The sequence below is a fragment of the Anopheles arabiensis genome, chromosome 3, assembly GCF_016920715.1.
Source record: "Anopheles arabiensis isolate DONGOLA chromosome 3, AaraD3, whole genome shotgun sequence".
NCBI classification, from domain to species: Eukaryota; Metazoa; Arthropoda; class Insecta; order Diptera; family Culicidae; genus Anopheles; species Anopheles arabiensis.
Genome location: NC_053518.1, coordinates 5997699 through 6015094, shown reverse-complemented (window position 1 = coordinate 6015094; position 17396 = coordinate 5997699). Strand labels below are relative to the sequence as shown.

At 47.9% G+C, this 17396-nt stretch overlaps 3 protein-coding genes across 8 annotated transcripts in view; 2 read left to right on the top strand and 1 right to left on the bottom strand.

Moving 5' to 3' along the window:
* Positions 1-549: 549 nt before the first annotated feature.
* On the bottom strand, positions 550-5224 carry LOC120904817 (menin). Its single transcript, XM_040315207.1, has 2 exons — positions 3240-5224; positions 550-3182 (listed from the first exon to the last, which is right to left on the bottom strand). The coding sequence occupies exons 1-2, from the start codon at positions 4346-4348 to the stop codon at positions 2171-2173; spliced, it is 2121 nt and encodes a 706-aa protein (XP_040171141.1). The 5' UTR covers positions 4349-5224; the 3' UTR covers positions 550-2170.
* A 46-nt stretch (positions 5225-5270) lies between these two features.
* LOC120904821 (WD repeat domain-containing protein 83) lies at positions 5271-6529 on the top strand. The gene is made up of 2 exons (XM_040315210.1): positions 5271-5541; positions 5610-6529. Exons 1-2 carry the CDS (start codon positions 5475-5477, stop codon positions 6452-6454), a joined length of 912 nt encoding a protein of 303 aa, XP_040171144.1. The 5' UTR covers positions 5271-5474; the 3' UTR covers positions 6455-6529.
* A 322-nt stretch (positions 6530-6851) lies between these two features.
* The window catches only part of LOC120900938 (protein Star), a 28584-nt gene continuing 18039 nt past the window's right edge, over positions 6852-17396 (top strand). Inside the window, exons 1-2 of one of the 6 annotated variants that reach the window (XM_040308569.1) lie at positions 11922-12065; positions 13130-13764. In XM_040308569.1, coding sequence (XP_040164503.1) covers positions 13748-13764 — 17 coding nt within the window. In that variant the 5' untranslated portion in view covers positions 11922-12065; positions 13130-13747. Of the gene's footprint in view, positions 7852-11921; positions 12134-13129; positions 13765-17396 lie in introns of those variants that run through there. The other 5 variants (XM_040308568.1, XM_040308566.1, XM_040308567.1 and 2 more) reach the window with 5 other exon arrangements.

Genomic DNA, 17396 nt, shown 5'->3' with positions numbered 1-17396 from the left:
AGAACAATAAATTGGAATTGTTATCAATCATGTGCTTCTCATTCACACTACGAGGTATAGGAAGAGAACGAGTGTTGTGTGTGTGTGTTGTTGTTGTTGTTTGTTTGAAAAACTGGTTTAATCTCTAATGGGTGTTTTATAGTGTGATGTTTGTACTTTCAATTTTCGATTGTTTGTTGTTTGTTGGTTATCGCTGCACTGTAGTAGCAGCAGAGTAGAATAGCAGATTACAAATAGCAAATTACTCCATCTTCCCGGTCGACGGTATTGCTTTCACACACACAATCTGTGATGCTGTGCACCGCATAGTCCTAACGTAAAGGAATACCTTTAAATCGTGTTGATTAAGAGATCGGCAAAAACAACACCGTTAAGAAAATGGGTTCTGAATGTTAGCCTACATTCAATCAAACCTATTCTCCTATTATCCTGCTAGTGTGGGCTTGTGGGCCTCTAATAACCCTCTCTTAATTAAGCGCTTCCTTATCGGTCCACAGTGGACCGCTTCGCTTCTTATATCTCCAAAAAACAAGATAGTGTTTTATATTGTTAATGCACCGCACTTCATAAGTTTCTTCTTATTTTTTTTTTATTTGGCTTTGCCAATATTTTCTCACACCTTTTAACAAGGTTTTACAATGCCACAGCGAATACTCATGCAACAACACGCTTCACGATCGCGCTCTGTCTTGTTCGTTCGATCGATGTTGCGATGAAGCAGCAATACTACTCGCAACTGAACGCGCTACAAAACCCTCCCCCAACTTCCTAAGGAAGTGGGGGCAAGCTTTCATCTTTAAGATTGATTTTGTATACAATTTAGCAACACAACAAGCCCAAAAACAAAACGAAACATATAGTAGTAGCACGCGCAGGCAAATAAACAAACATTCACACCGAACGGTTATTATATCAATCACGGTCCCTGTGTGACAGAACAGTGTGTGGAGCCCCCCTAGCAGATATGATGCATAATAAGTTATGTGTCCCTTCAAAAACACACTTTTTTCTTCTGCCTTTTCTATAGACTATAGGAATATTTACAAAACATATTTTTGATTACGATCTATTGCATAGCGAGTGGCAAAAGTTGTTTGATTGTTAATGCTCTCTGTCTGCTCCTTCTCTTCATCCATCTTCATCCATACCAATTACCACTAAGTTAACGCCGTGCCTCATAGGCATTGACACCATTTTTGCAGTTAAGCATGCAAGTGTGTGACAAAGGAAAACTTAATACTCGGTTCTAACCTTAGTTCTACAAACTATCAGCCAGAATAAAATAAGAAGATGAATATTTCATCATCCCCGTCCCCGTCTTTCTACGTCCTTTCACCGAACGCAACACAACAATGGAAAACATTTTAAATGAAACTTTAGATAGTCAAGACGTGTTGGCGCTGGCATTGAAGCACCTATTATCACGACACTTGATGTTGTGAATGTGGCGATCGCCCGTACTTTACAAGGGCACACAGGATAAGGGTAATTTCAACAACGATTAGTCGATTAGTAAAGAAAGTAATCACATTTTTTTCAATAAAAGCAATACTATAGAGGAGCCAGCATTATTATCATCAGGTGCGAAGAAGAAGGGTTTTAAATAATTTAAACAACACAGCATTTTACTGGATGTAATAGGATGAAGATCGTCGCTCTATCGTGTCACTGTAAACTAACACACTCACATTAATTGTGCATTGTATGCTAACATAAAGGGAGGATTCGGTTTTTGACAAGAAAAGTTACACAAATTACTACTTCCAAAAATAATAGATAACAGATAATATTAAAGTTAACCAAAATAAAAATAGTCAAACAAAAAAACGGGAATTATGAGTAGCTCAAAACTAACGTGCGTTCCGACTAGAAGCGGTCGTTTTGTGTGTTGGAATGGCTGGTGCAATTAAATTAAAGTATTCGTTGACGTAAAAAAAAGGAATCATAAAACGGATGTGCCCGCCACTACTACGCCAATGCGGAGGAAGTGGTGTAAAATGGCCCATTTTTCTTCCCTTCCTGGCTGGCTTTCCTGCGGTGCCAGATACACACAGGCGATGAATAAATTAAAGATTGCCTTAAAACATAAATAAACTGCAGCAAAACAAACCCCTCGTACATTGTAAGTGTTGTTTACTGACCAAAGGTCGCTCTCTCGCTCTCCCTCCCTCTACTCGCGACGTGCTCGTTTCGGTCGCGTATTGCCCTCGATACCGTCGCCTACGGTTACCGTGCCACCGGTGGTACCGCCGATCGAGCCACCGAGCGATACCTGCGAACCGCGCAGCTTCTTCCCACCTACCTGCACCTGGCTTTGGGCCGTAATTTGCAGCGAGATCGCGTTCGTGTTCAGCTTCTCCGTCAGCAGCAGATCCTTCAGCCCCTTCATCTTCTGGCTGTACAGCACAATGATGGGCCGCTTCGGTTCCGCATCGGGTTCTTGGGCCTTCTCCCGTTGCTTCTCGGGCTTTACACCCTTTTCCGGCTCCTCACCTTCCTGCTGCTTCTTTGTCGCGCCTTCCTCACGCTTCCCATTGCTTGCGGGCTTCACCTCGGTGGTGGTGTCTACCGCCGCCGACGAAACTGTCGTCCCCTCACCATCCGACGACGGAGCGCTTTCCTCGGTAGTGAACGGTTGTCCGCCACCTTGCAGAAGAAACTCGGGATTCAGCAGCTTCTCGCCGCACTTTCCCACCAACGCTTCGAGCGATTTCGGCAGTGGGTTTCCTTTCACCCCGCTGCTTCCATTCGCACCGCGCCCACCATTCGTCACGTTAGCGTCCGCTTTCACAATGTTATTGTTGTTGTTGTTGTGATGGTGCAGCGAATCGTCCGCACCATTTTTGCTCCCATTTTCCTGCCCGTGGGTTGGGTGCTGGGCTTGCGGTTCCTGATCCGCACACTTGATGATCACCTGCGAGCGAATGTCGTGATCGAACTTGGCGATCGTAGCAACCAGCGGTTTCGCCCAGCCAATGTGCAGGATGGGCGTCTGGCTGCCCTCCTCCCACTTGCAGATGCCGTCGTAGAAGCGCAACAGGTTCGCGAAGCAAGACGCATCGCGCAGTATGCTTTTGGCCGAATGGCCCGAGCTTTCCAGCTTCATCACCTGCGGGATCAGCTCGTTGGCAATGTCGAGAAACTCTTTGTATATTTCCTCATCGTCGCGCGAGTAGTTGTACCTAAAAGAAAGCGCATTACGGTAACGTTCTCGCTGCTCGTTTTTAGCAAATACTTACAGTCGAATCACGTCGCTGCTGTCCGCCCAGGACGCGAACGCTTCCCGGTACATGTTCTTCCGATAGTAGTACCCGCCCTGGTACGTGTACGGGTACACGTGATGGTTCCGGTAGTACGTCTGCGCCGACCGGACCGACTCATTGTACAGCTCTTCGCAGCTTTTCCGCCCGCCCGTCGGTTCCACCTCCTCCAGCTCGCCCAGACAACCGAGCGCCATCGGGTACTTCCTCAGGTGGCCCATATCGTACAGCAGCCACAGCAGCTGCTGCTGCAGATCGGCCACCTCCAGGCAGGCGCTGGTCGCCGTCAGCGATGGATTGATCGCCGACACGATCGCGGCCACCTCCATGTACCGATTGCACACGACCGGATGGCCGGCCACGTACAGCCACGTCTGCGACTCGATGCCGGGCGCCACCGACTGCCCCCGCTTGTCCTCCGCGCCCTTGCCGTGCCACGTTACCTCGATCGTTTCGTCGCCCGTTTTGCCAAACACGACCCACACGTGATCCTCCGAGATGGCCAGATGGACGTCCCGGTAGCCCAGCATCTGGCAGCCCGCCACCACCGCAAACGCCACCCCGAAGCAGTCCAGCTTGTTGCCGCACAGGTAGCTATACAGGCTCTGCAGGTGCGCCCGGTCCTTGTACGAGCTGCGGAGAAGCGAGTTCCAGATGATGTCCGACACCTTCTTGATAATTTCCCGGCTAGCGAACTTCGAATCGGTGGTCGTCTTTACCAGCAGCTTCTCGATCGGGGCCAACACGGACTTGAACCGCTTGTACAGTGCCTCGACCGTGTCGTACCGTATCACGGGAAAGTTCCCGCCGGTCGTATCTCCACCGGTCACCGCCGCCGTCCCACCCTTGCCTCCATCGACATGGTTGTTGTTGTTGTTGTTATTGTTGTGCGAGGTGGACGAGCCGGCTCCAGTCGACTCGAGCACCTTCGTCGTGAGCGAATGTTCGATCAGCCCGGTCACGATGGACAGCAGCGTCAGGTCCGGTTCCTCCTCGCGATTGTTCAGCTGCTGCCGGAACAGCTTGATCACGTCCGGTATCGCGCGCAGCGGGAACAGCTTGATAACGTCGTCACAAAACTCCGTCATCGTTCGCTCATTGGGGGCCGGAGCGAACACCACAACGGTTTAGCTTTTGCTTTGGAGGAAATATGATGTGTTGTTGTGTTTTACGGGTTTTTTTTTATCGCAGCCTACTTTTGCCGCAAATCCATGAGAAAATGCTTTTCTTCACTAGCGAAATACACACGCACACACACATACATCCGATTTATGACACACGATTTGTTTGCTTACCCACTATCGACCCCCTCTCCCATGGGGCGACAAATAGCAGTAAAATTGGGCACTTTTGTTTCGTCAACCTGCGGCTGCGACGTCATTTGCCATTTGGCGCATTGGGCAAGAGCAACACAGCCACCCTCCTTCTCCCGTGCTCCATTCCTTGGTTCCCGCGCGGAAAACTGCCTCCCCTACCCGTCCTCCACAACTTCCCACCACCTGTATCGGGTCAAGCAATGGGTCGAATGAAGTGAAGGGGCTCCCTAGCGGAGGTTGGAGGGTGAGGGCGCGCGTATGCAGATTACGTCCTCGTGCTGGATGAGCTGCTGGGCCGTCACCGTGCTGAACCATCCGCACGGGGCCCTTCTTTCCATCTTCGTCCGGGCTGACAGCTGCTGAACCAACAACCGACGGCACTCTTTCGATTGGAATGTGCTGATATGTGTTGTGCCACCAGCGAACCAGGACGCGACACGACGCAACAGCAGCACACGAGCACAAGAGTATTAGATAACAGAGTGGGGGTGGCGGTGGTGGTGGGTGCTACTGCCACGGGGATCACGAAACACACACGCACTTACGATATGGTTCGCAAACTGTGCAAACAGCGAGCCATTTTCGCGTTATCACTATTTTTTCAGCTGCAAATGCAAGACTGGCTTCTGCGACGCGCGCGTTCTTGACATCCAGCGAAAAAGTTGATGTTGTGTACGTGTGTGTGTGTGTGTGTTTTTGTGTGTGTTTTTCTTTCTGTAAATTTATGCAAACACACACACGCACACACTGGCAGTGGTTTGCAAAACGTCACGGAGACGGATTTTTGCAGGGCTCGTAGGCAGCCCTGAACAAAACGATAAGTTTGACAGCTCGCAGCGTCGCCGGCAAATTCGGTTTATTTACAAACAAAATCCGTCCGGAAGTGGAGCAGCGGACAATGGATCTGGTGGCCAAGCGAAGCATTAACTGTGAACAGGGAGCGGTACGAGCGGTCCGATATAATGGTAAGCATAAGACTGTGCCCAGAAATCGTGCAATTATTAACTTAAAAGTCTTCCTCCCCGACGTACAGTGGATGGATCCTACTGCCTGTCGTGCGGTTCGGACAAAAAGATCAAACTGTGGAACCCTCGCACCGGGCTGCTGCTCAAGACGTACGGTGGGCACGCGGACGAAGTCATGGATGCGGCCGGAAGCTGCGAAAGCAGCTACATCGTGTCCGCTTCCCTCGACAAGAGCGTCATCTACTGGGACGTATCGACCGGACTGCCCGTGCGACGATTGCGAGGCCATGCCGGTGGCGTGACCTGCATACGCTTTAACGAGGAATCTTCCATCGCCGTGTCGGGCTCCAAGGACAACACGGTCGCCTGCTGGGACATCCGCACCCGCAAGCTGGACGCGGTACAAACGATGCGGGAAGCGAAGGACTGCATTACGGCGCTGGTGGTGAGCGAGCACAAGATCATCTCCAGCTCGCTGGATGGGTCGATCCGGCAGTACGATATACGGGCCGGGGAGCTCGTGTGCGACACGATCGGCGTCCCGATCACGTACCTGGTGCAAACGCGCGATGGCCAGTGTCTGCTGGCGGCCTGCTCCGACGGTACGATACGCCTGATCGATAACGATTCGGGCGAACTGCTGGCCGTGTACAAGGGACACCGGGTGGATGATTATACGATCGAGTGTGGCATCATTGCGGCGGACACGAAAATCATTTCCGGCTCGGCGGAAGGGGCCGCCATCGTTTGGGACCTGCTGGAGGGCAAGGAGGTGCGAAGGTTGCGCATCGGCAGTGAAGTGGTCCATTCGCTGGCGCCGCATCCGACCGGGAGCGATATTTTGTTCGCCCGCAAGCGGCACCTGGAGGTGTGGGGCAAACCGGAAGAAGACGAGGAAGAGGTGATTGAGTAGGGTAATAATATTTTAAGGGAAAATTTTCAAAAAAAAGAGCTATCATGAAGACATTTAAAGATCAGTGTTAAAAAGCGCTTTGAAATTAAATTATATTTGACTGACAATTAATCCTTTTGTTAAGCTTTTTATAGAAATTCTTCTATTTAAAAGAACATCTTACATAGCATTTCCACATTTTCACGATAGAAATTCGTTTTTCCCAATTAGGTGGCAGTGTTGCCAAACGCCATCAACGTGCAGTTTCGTTGAATTTGAACGCATCGAGACCGCGGCTCCATCCTGACTCAACAGTGTGGACAAGTAAAGGAAGGGGAGAGAAAATGAGCGAGATGCAGCGATATTCGAACGTCAAAAACCCTCGCCATGTTGTACAGGCGCAAACAACCACACACGCACACTACCACAAGTTGCAAAGGTACGCGAGAGCATTTGGATAGACCATTTTTTGTTTCCTCAACCTCAACCGGAGTGCGAAACTCGTCGCAGCTCTGGTTTTCCATTTTCCGGCCCATCCAACAGCGCCCAAGAGATGGCCAGCGAAAGCGTTTAGTGTGTAGTCGGTTCCGCCCCATCCGCCCCTTTTCCCTCGTGTTTCATCCCCTGTACGGACGGACAAGAAAGCATCCCCCAAAAAAGGTGTTCTTCGTGTGCTTGTGTTGCCTGCCTGCTCCCCTCCCCGCCACCACACATATCGGCCGTCCCTGATGCATTCGCTGCGTTAAAGCATAGCCGCCGTGCATTATTCCGAGGTGAAACTGCGCGCTCCGTAGTGCCAAATTTGGGTTTCGAAGTGCTGTTGGTGACGATTGCCCGTATTTGCCATTTGACACGATTGTTGCACTGCTGGTGCTAACCTAACCTTTCCCATCACGCAACGCAGTGCCTTCTGGTGGTGGTGGTTGTCGTCGCCGCCATTCGAGTCGTGTGGTTTGTTGTCCGGAATATTATTGTGTTCAGTTGATCGACGATTGACCTAGTTGTGCAGTGCTGAAAGTGCTCGAAAAGTGCATCTAAAAGTCCCCAAAACTCTCCCGAGCCAAAAAAAGGCAACGCGAAAAGCGCATCCAAAAAGCTGTGCTGTGTGCGTTTCACCTTTTCCTTTTCTCACATCCATAGTAGAAACAGTCCACGCTGCAGTCAACGCTGACGCTTCTGTCCAGTGTGGCTGTGTGCGTGCGTGTGTAGGTGTGTGTAGTGCAGTGATCCGCAGACTTGTTTCTCATACCCACTGTTGGCCCGGTGGTTGGCCGCAGGGCGCACAGATCAACCCGAAAAGAGGAGGCAGCGTGCAGAAAAGGCCGAAAAAGAAGCAGCAGCAGCAGCAGTTGTGTGGCTCAAGCGACGCTGAAATTCTTCTTAGCGTGCGACGCGCTCCTCCCCGCCTCCCCCACCAGGTAGGTAGAGATGTAGTAAGGGTGTGTGCTAAACTAAACCTCCCGCTCGTGCGCTTGTGTAGGTGCAGGTGTTCAGCGGGGGCAAACAGCATCCCATCCCTGTGTTAAGAACAACGAACCTGCACGGCTTGCTTGTGTGGAAGGTTTTAGGTACGGCGTACGAGGGTAAAAGAGAAGGGACGAAAACCGCACGCAGCATCCATTGCGCTCTCTCTCTTTTGGGTGTCATGACGTTGTGAAGCCTATGGATTCGGAGGCGAACCCTGTAGCGAGAGTTCTGTGTCTCTGCAAAACGATGCACGAGGAACGATCTCTTCTAACACCGACTGCTGAGACGCGGGCTAAGATCAGTTACGATCTCTTATTTGTATGTCAGATGAAATATTTTAACTTAATTGGATTGTGTAATTATAATTAAGTCTAAGCGTGTTGCTTAGAGTCTCGTAACTCACCAGAAACGCGTGTGAAAATGGACACGACACAGACGAAACCGGCGCTCCCCCTCCCGGATGGAGTTTTTTTTAGGTAATAGATGATGCATCAGAAGAGAGAAAAAAATCCCCCCCCCCACCAACTCCCATGAGTGAATGGCAGTTTAGGAACAAAGGAATCACATCGAATGATTCATGCACATCTCCTGCAACTCTTTGTTTATTTGAAGGTTTATTATTTCCCGGGCTACCTCCAGGGTTTTGTGTTGCTGTTGACGAACTTCGCTCTACCGCGTCGATCACACCTGGGCAAGCGATGCTGGGAAGTAAATAAACCATCACCGAACAAACTACATCCTCCCATTGGAACGACGTTTCTATGACGACGACAGCGATGATAGAGGCAGCACTCGTGCGAGAGAAACCCTAGAAGCACACCGGCGTAAACCAATGTGACCCGTTGGGGTCACGGCGTGGCAAAAGGGTCTTCCAAATACAAAACTTCCATCCAAAAAATGCATTAAAAACTATGCAAGAAACTCACCCCTTATTAGAATGGGAACCCCCATGTTGGTTTCTTCGATTAGGACACTTTTGTTGTTGTTTGGTGTCGTTAATGCTTGTGCACCCTCACACAAGGCAGTTTAGCGGTTTTTTTTTGTATTTATCGTAACGTGAGCTTACCTTAACCGGCTTAGCTTATTTCGTGTGGCTTCCACAACGACTTTCGTGTGTGTGTGTCTGTGGATTACTTTTTTTTTTGGAGGAGGAAGAAAGGCATTAATACCTGTCGCTAAAATGCTCTTTGTATGCCATTTATTGTTGCTTTTACACGGGGAGTGATATACTTGAAATGTATTTAATTGCACAACAATCCCAATTGTTTGTGCAAAAAAAGGTGTTCAAACCTTTTCCCCCCAATTGTCATCGTGTTTACATCCTAAACCAACACAATCTCCACGCCTAATGGCGCAATCGGCATCCATACCTCATCTCATGTTCCCAGCATGGGGGGGACTGGTGATGTTGTAAACATTAGAAATGTGTACGCCTACACCCCCTATCCCACTTCCACTCTCCGCTCGCTGCGCCACAAAAACTCCAACGATCACATTCCAGCGCAAATCGCACAAAAAACACACACACACACACACCACACTCCCATTCTCCCCGGGGCCAATTTAGTAGACGTTGGTGTTGCCTTCGTCTACGTGCCACGTGCCACTAGGTAAACCCGTACCGTACGAAACCGGAAGACGTATATTTTTCCCAAACCCCGCACAACACTCCTCCGCGCGCTATCTCTCCTTTTACCTTCCCGCGATATGGGAGTGTTTTTGTGCGGGAAATTTAAAATTGCTACGTTTTTTCGAATGGTGGTGGCGTGCCTTTGTCGATTATTGTACGTCGGGAGAGTCCCTGGACCACCCCCGTTTCTACACGCTTGTTTTGCAGACTGCACACGAAGAGGGAAAGGGACACTCCAAACTGCAGTCGCAGTCGGAGTAATAGGTTAAAAGATTAGAACCGGGGCCAAAGCCGGTGCCGGCCGGTACTGCTTATCTGTTTATCTAGAACGATTGTAATTTCTGTTCGGCATGAACAGCGCCGTGGCCTGTCGTTTCGGTTGACGACGGAACACTCTGTTCTGCCGGCGCTGTTGCCGATTGCTGTAAATCAATTTTTTGCTACAAAATATAGTAATTATGTACTGCGGGTGTGGAACTGGCGTTTATAATCTAAATGTTGTATCATTTGAGTGGCACGGCTTGAAATAGAACGTGTTATTGCAAAACTAACAGTTAGGACGAGTATGTAATCGTTGAAACCATAGAATCCTTAAGAAGATGGAAAAATATGACTATGGGAGGTAAAAAGGCTAGCACACCGTTAATATATAGATACATTAAATTATATATATGTTTCTTAGTAGAGACTATCGTCGAGTTTACAGGGTTTTCCGAGTCAATTCCGAGTCATCACAATAATTTTAATAATTTTAATCAGTTCCTTCACATGATTTTCAACACATCTCAAGCTAGATTTACATTTCTTTATGTTGAATGTGCATGTGTAAGAACTGAAACTTTACAGGGTTTTCCAAGCTACTTTCCAATGTAAACACATCGTTTTTCGCTGCGTGCAAGAAGTTATTCCACATCAATCTGATGTTTCATATTCATCACAATAACTTTTAATTTCTTCAGCACGATTTTCAACTAACAACATGATTTTCAACTTTCAACAACTTACCTGAAACTTTACATGGTTTTCTAAGCTACTTTCCAATGTATGCACATCGTTTTTCGCTGCGTGCAAGAAGTTATCCCACATCAATCTGATATTTCATATTCATCACGATAATTTTTGATTTCTTCAGTATGATTTTCAACACTTCACCTGTCAAAGGGGTGATGCTATCCGGCTTCAAATTCCTGTAAAAAAACAATGTCAGCAGCCCGTTGAAATGTTGAAAATCATGCTGAAGAGATTAAACAATATTATGATGAAAATGAAACGTCAGATCGATGTGGAAAAACATTTTGAACGCGGTGAATAACAATGTTTACATTCGAAACTGACTTGGAAAACCGTGTATCAGTTCTTCCACATGATTTTCAACACATGTCTAGCTGGATTGAGTTTGACAGTTCTTTGTGATGTGTTGAATATCATATGAAAGAACTGATTCTTTGTTGTAATGCAAAATAAATAAATAAATAAATACAATCTATGACAGCTGTTGAAAATCATCGTATAGGTGGTGAATAATGATGTGCACATGCGAATATGACTTAGAAAACCCTGTAATGCTTCATATTTCATGATTTGGCCCTTCTTTGAGCAAAAAACTAGAGAAAAAACTTAATCAAAAGGCGATAAAATCTAATCCAATGCAACTACAAGGATATCGGTATCTGCGGTACAGAACCTTCAGCATTTGTAACAAATTATGCACATTATCATTAAACCATTGTGTGTCGTATTATCTGCAGCTTAATGCACAGCTTAATGCATCTACAGCTTCTGCAGGCTTCTGTAGTATTTGAAACATGTTTGTCCAAGCGAGAAACAATTGGCTGACCACCAGCTGACCAGCGGCAAACGACGAGCGGGCGTACGAGCACCAGCAATCCAACAAATGAGCACAACAAACACTCAGCTCTTTGCTGTCTTTTCTCTCTCTCTCTCTCTCTCTCTCTCTCACTCTCTATCTTTCTCTCTCTTTCTTTTCTAACGACCCAACATTCCCTGGGCCCTTGTGTGCTCCCTGTTTCGCTTGCACACACGCTCTTTTGCGGCTTCCCAAGCCATATGTCACTGCTGCTGCCGCCGTCGTCACTGGAAACACAAGGCCCCGAAACCTCCGAACCGGCGGCCCTGGCCCCGGCGGTGGGACCCTTTTTTTCTCTCTCTCTCTTTCTCTTCTGTTACGGGCCCTTTTTCTCGCCCCTTTCCCCCTGTGCAGAACGCGCCCGCACACACACACACGCGCAGCTCACTGGAAACCAGTTCGCTCGCGTCCTCCGTAGCAGCTACGCAAAAGGCTCTCCGCAGGTCCGCAGGTTCTCCTCGCGCCCATCCGAAGCATCGAACGGTTTTGCTGGCCACCAGTTTCGTTTAGCTGGCTGGCTGGTTGGTTCTCTCATTTACGCTCGAGCTGCGGTGAAGATCGGTCGTGCGCGCTTGCGGTGTTTGTTGTAGCCTTCCGCCGCCTTGTTTCGTTGTTTTGTGAGTGCGCGTTCGCGTCGTTAGAGAGAGAGCGAGGCCTCTAAGAATACGGTCAGAGTGGTGTGTTGTGAGGCATTTCTTCAGAGTGGTTTGTTATCATTCTTTGTGTGTTGTGCCAGGTGAAAGCAATCACCTTTTTTTGCTAGTGTCGTTGTGCTACTGCAACTCCCCCTTTTGGCGCCTTGCAGAAGAAGAAATTCGGCCGAGTCAGCAGAGTGCAAAAGTCGCTGCTGCAGATGGAATCCGACCGCGTTACGTCAGCGGCGCTTACATGTGTGTGCGATCGTCGCGCCAGTGGTTGAAGCGCGCGATCTGTTGTTGCTGCAGTCCTTCATCATCTCGCGATCATCAACGCAGCGCGTTGTTTGATTGGTGTTGTGCGCGATCGTCAATGATACCAGCCTCTCCATCTCTTTGTGTCCTCTACTACTTCTCTCTCTCTCTCTTTGTCTCTCCCACTGTCTGTCTTTGCGATCACATCACACACAAACCGTTTATCTTAGCCAACTACCGGAACGGCTTCGACATTAAATTGACCAGCTAAGTAGTTGCTAATAAATTGTGCGGTAGCTTACTTGTGGGATTTTCCACCCAGCCGCTCGTTGCTGAACCGTATTTCCTTCCCTTGGGCCACCTTTTCCCACGCAAACCTTTTGCAGTGTGTGTGTGACCCCCCCATGTCGTTCGATGCAATGCCGACAAAGCAGCAATGAGCGGTTCGGTTCAGAAATTTTCATTAAGAAGTAGTTTATTGCAATTGGTTTTTTTTTGCTTCCTTTTTTTTGCTACAATGTTTGCTCATTTCCTCATTTAGTGCAATCAACGAAGGGAGCTCTTTTAGCTCTTTTTTTGCTCTTTACAAGCGCATACGACGAACAGCTTTTGATGATTAAATCCTCCATATAGTGGCCACTCTAAGCGTCATTAAATCGTGATCTTGTCCAAGGACGAAGGGGGTGCAGCAGCTGGTGGGACAAAAAAGTAGAGAGACGAGTGCTACACACACAGAGAGCGAGAGAGCAACCACTTCTTGATAGAAAAAAGTGATTAAAATAATAAATAAAATTGGTGCTAATCGAGCTCTTTTTCTATTTTGCTTTCAATCCACAATACAGTGTGCTAAAAGATTGCAAAAACAAATAGCAGTGAAACCATTTTCCAGTGCATTCGTGTGGCCGGTTGGTGGGTGGGTGGTACGTGCAGTGCGTAAGCAAATCTCCTCTCCCGGCGCCGTGTGCAATACGTGATCGTGTGCGGTGTGGGTGTGGTGTGCCGTTGTGCGGAATGCACCACTGACGACTTCGCGCGGTGTTCTCCTCGGTGTGCCTTTTCAAGGACGGGAATTTAATCGTTCTTTCCCGCACAACACTGGTCGCCCCGTCGTAGTTGTCGTGTCGTGGTGTGGTGGGTTGTTGTGCAAGAACGCCACCCTGCTCTCCGACGGTCATAATTCACCAGTGACCGCGCGCCTGTGACTAGCTCTAGGTGTGTGCAGTGCAACGAAGGGAGAGAGAGAGAGCGAGAAACGATCGTAAGGAAGAAAGCCAAGTTTTGCAACGAGCAAATAGTTGCAAACGAAACGTCTAGAACGATTGATTCGCGGGTAGCTGTGAGTGGCGTGCTTCAGTTGTGGTTTCTCCGAAAGGAAGTGTGTGTGGCCGATAAGAGCCCTTTGGCTGTTTTTATTTGTTCGTGATCGACACACGCGTGTGTGCAGCCAGCAGTGAGCAACGATGACGATCTTTAGCTCGTAAGTGTCATTTTAGTGTGTAAGATTTCGGGTTAAGGTATTGTTTGTGGCAACTACACTTGGGGGGTGATCGTTTAAAAATGCAAACCAGGGCAAAAATCTCACGGAAATGGGCACAAACTGGACCCTCTATATTTAATATGTTTGTGTGTAATTTATTTCAACAAACATGTCCATCATCACTTTGTTGGTGTGCTTTGTTTCTCACAAAAATGTTGTTGTTTTGTGTGCATCATAACATAATTTTTCCTTGCTCGTTTTAAAAACAATTTTGGGAAAGAAGGGGGGGCAATGTTTGTGAAACATTTGCTGATGTTTAAACACACACAAACATCACCCAATTAGTTTGGCCCCAAAGGAGTGTGTTTTGATTTCGCTGCCGATTAATGCCCTTCGAAGCACAAAGAGAGAGAGCACCTCTACCGATCCGATTTGTGTTTGTTTTGTGATTTATTTATTTAGATTCAGCGTACAAAAGGGAATTTATTTGTGCTGCGGCGGGTGGCGGCAGTAATGAAGAAGGAAGCCACCTGTCGCAGAGAACCGCATGCCAGGCGCCCCCCCCCCTCGATGGTGAAAAATATCGTCGATGTTATCGAGGCTCGATCGATCGACGAGAACACCGCGATCATCATCATCGCTTGTCAGAGATCGGTGAAAGATTGAGCGCACACGCACGTATGTGTGGGGCAAATGGTAAGGCCACAATGGTGAGGGAAAACACAAGGGCCTGAAGGGGGCGAAGGGCAAGAAGCAACTCTCCTTCTGGCTCTGGCTCTGGTCTAATTTATTTCAAACATGCCTTTTCCTGCCCCGGCCGATTGATGACGATGGAAATCTATTGCTTCCGCTGAACCGTGCCTACCGGTACCGTCACTCGCCTCCCCCTCCCCCTCCCCCTCCCTTTCTCTGTGTCCCTGGTAGGGTGCTTGTACCTGCGGCAACACGAGGCTGCGCGGATTCATAATTAATGAACGTAAAGTTAGGGCGGTGTGGGGTGGGTTTTTATTCGAAATTTTCGGGACCAAAGGGTTTTTCTCCCTCTCTCACTCTCTCTTTGAGGTTCACTGGCATCTCCCCCTTTTCTTAATTCCAAACGGTAGCGAAGCACGATGGTAAAGGTGTTTGGCATTTACGAGATTTGGTGTGTGCGTGTGTGTTGTTCTTTTCTTCTGATGGGTTGTTTATTTTCTCGATGTGTTTGCGTTATGTTTCATCATCATTTCTCACTGATCGAAAGTGTTTTTTTATGGGAAAATGAAGGGTTCAGAATGGTTGTACAATTGGCTAACATTTTTTTCAAGTTTTTCTGTACCGAAATTGTGGCCAGAAACTTTCGTTTTGCAACATAACGTACTCAACCATTACCTCAGATTTCAGCATTTACATGAGCACACATACACCGGAAGAAACCACCGGAAAGGTGTCGATGAGCAAAACATATAGAAGAACCAACAGAAGAGACGAAAAAAAATGCCAACATTTCGTTGACGGAGAACGGAACGAAGCACGCGTAAAGAATTTGTGGTTGATTTTCGTTTCCTTTGGGCGACCGTGGCCCCGAGGATCGTTAACGTGCAGCACCACAGCAAATGATGAAACTACCTGAATAAATCAAACGCCTAGGTGGTGGCGGGGCATCAGGGAGTTGCTCTTGAAAGGGTACACGGTTGTCCGGAAGTTCGGAGAACAGAAAAAAGCGACACAAACTACACACACAAAAAAATCCCAAAACCGGAAGAACGGAAGTAAGGAATACCGATACCACAATGAGCGAAGATCATTACAGCGCAGATCATCGGCGCAGGCAGGCAGCAGCTGTCCGTTGCCGTGGCGATGCTGTAATGCGAAGATGGCGGCAAGGCAACAACAGTGTCAAACTCTCGGAAGTCGATCTTCCGGTAGGGGAGGGAAAAAAGAGAGCAACGGCAATAACAAAAAAATCAACCATCAACAGCAAACAGAAAAAAACACAGCATTTTCTGGAAGCACTTATATCCGGTCGCGTAGGTTTGTTGTTAAATCGATCGTGGTAAAGGAGAACAACAAAGAAGAAGAAGAAAAAAAACTGTCCGGAAGAGGTAATGACGATGCGAGGGTTTCCTTTGGTTAACATCCATCAGCGAAGCGGTTTTACAGCTTCTTCGTTGGGATGAGAGAAGAAAATTGTTCTCGTTTTTTTTACAAGTGAAGAGTTTAAAGACAGAAATCCCGCCTATTGCTGCACGCTGTTTCTGCCACATCCATCATAAATATTGTAACGTAAACATTCACACAACACTTTTTAGAATTGCTGAACGCACATTAGCATTTTGTTGTAAATAATCGCCCATATACTTCGCTTCCCCGTAAACGCTGTGCTCTTGATGATCGCGTTAGGCGCGTTAGTGATGTCGAATAAATCTCCACACCATTGCTCGGGATCACGTTTCCTTCCAGGCTCTCCGCACCCTCCGGCGGGAAGGTGGCGTCGTAATCATGGTGAGGTAACACACACACACACTCCGTCGGACGAGATGTTCTCCGGCATTTCTTAATAGACCGGACATTGCAATGGCGATACGTGATTGTCGCGCCATCATCCCGGGCGCGCACCACACGTGATCGTTACGAAGCTGTCTGTAATTAGGTGCGTAGTCTGTGGAGAGGCAGGCCATCAACGGGGTGGTTGATCGTGGCTCGGGGATAGTATACCAGAAACCCCTAGTGCGTGTGTCGCTTCCGGTCGGCCGGAGCTAGAAAGGGTAGCAGGAGCAGGAAAGAGAGAGACAAAAAAATGGACAACAAACGGGGGGCAGTCAGCCGATCTAAAGGGCGTAAATAACTCCTCACTGCGCTATTAGCTAGAGAAGTTGGACTTGTTTTCCGTCATCAGTGCTGTGGGGTTTGCTTTGGTCTTGTGGCGGGGCAAACGAGCTCTGTGAAATTGAGAAGTTTTCAGCTATTTATTACCACTGGCAAAGGGTAGGTGGAAGTGTGGTGCTGTTCCTGCCGGATGATGGGTTGAGATTACCTACGCCTAGCAGTCCGACGACGACGACGGTGATGACGACAGTTTGCAAATTTATTCAATGGAGTGAAAATGGTCTTAAAATGTGCAGGCCGGCCCGTCTTAAAGGTTTTAGATTACCTGCGCGAACGGGGTCGGCAGAATTGAATGGGGGATTGATGTCGATGTTTTTTGATACAATTGACAAGCACAATTTGTTTTGCGCCGATCAAGCGATAGATCTAGAATGATATTTATCTGAGGTTGTAACGAGATGATCTCATAGTGCTGTGCCACACATCGCTGACTAATGCACGAAAGATCGTGCGTTCGATTCTACTGCATACCTGCAAAAGACAGGCTCTCTCATCTTTAGAAGCATTTGGTTTTTAATCGTTCTCTCGACTTTTCTCGGTTGGCGAAATGATGAGAGTACTAATATAATTACACTGATCTCTCTGGTTGTTGTGAGCAATTATATCTTTTCGCATACGTCAGTTGAACATGTTTATAAGATGTGTGTTGTAATAAAGTTAATGGGCTAGAAGTTTGTTTGGTTCAAAAAGTGGAACTTCCGCCGAGTGGTTCTTCACAACAAACACCTGCCACAGGGAGGAGGAGAAGGGGCGTGTATTACGCATAA

Coding starts and splice junctions, on each gene's coding strand:
- LOC120904817 (XM_040315207.1), bottom strand. CDS start 4,348: ATGACGGAGTTTTGTGACGACGTTATCAAGCTGTTCCCGCTGCGCGCG. Junction 3,183..3,239: donor AGCAGCGACGTGATTCGACT/GTAAGTATTTGC, acceptor GCTTTCTTTTAG/GTACAACTACTCGCGCGACG.
- LOC120904821 (XM_040315210.1), top strand. CDS start 5,475: ATGGATCTGGTGGCCAAGCGAAGCATTAACTGTGAACAGGGAGCGGTA. Junction 5,542..5,609: donor ACGAGCGGTCCGATATAATG/GTAAGCATAAGA, acceptor CCCGACGTACAG/TGGATGGATCCTACTGCCTG.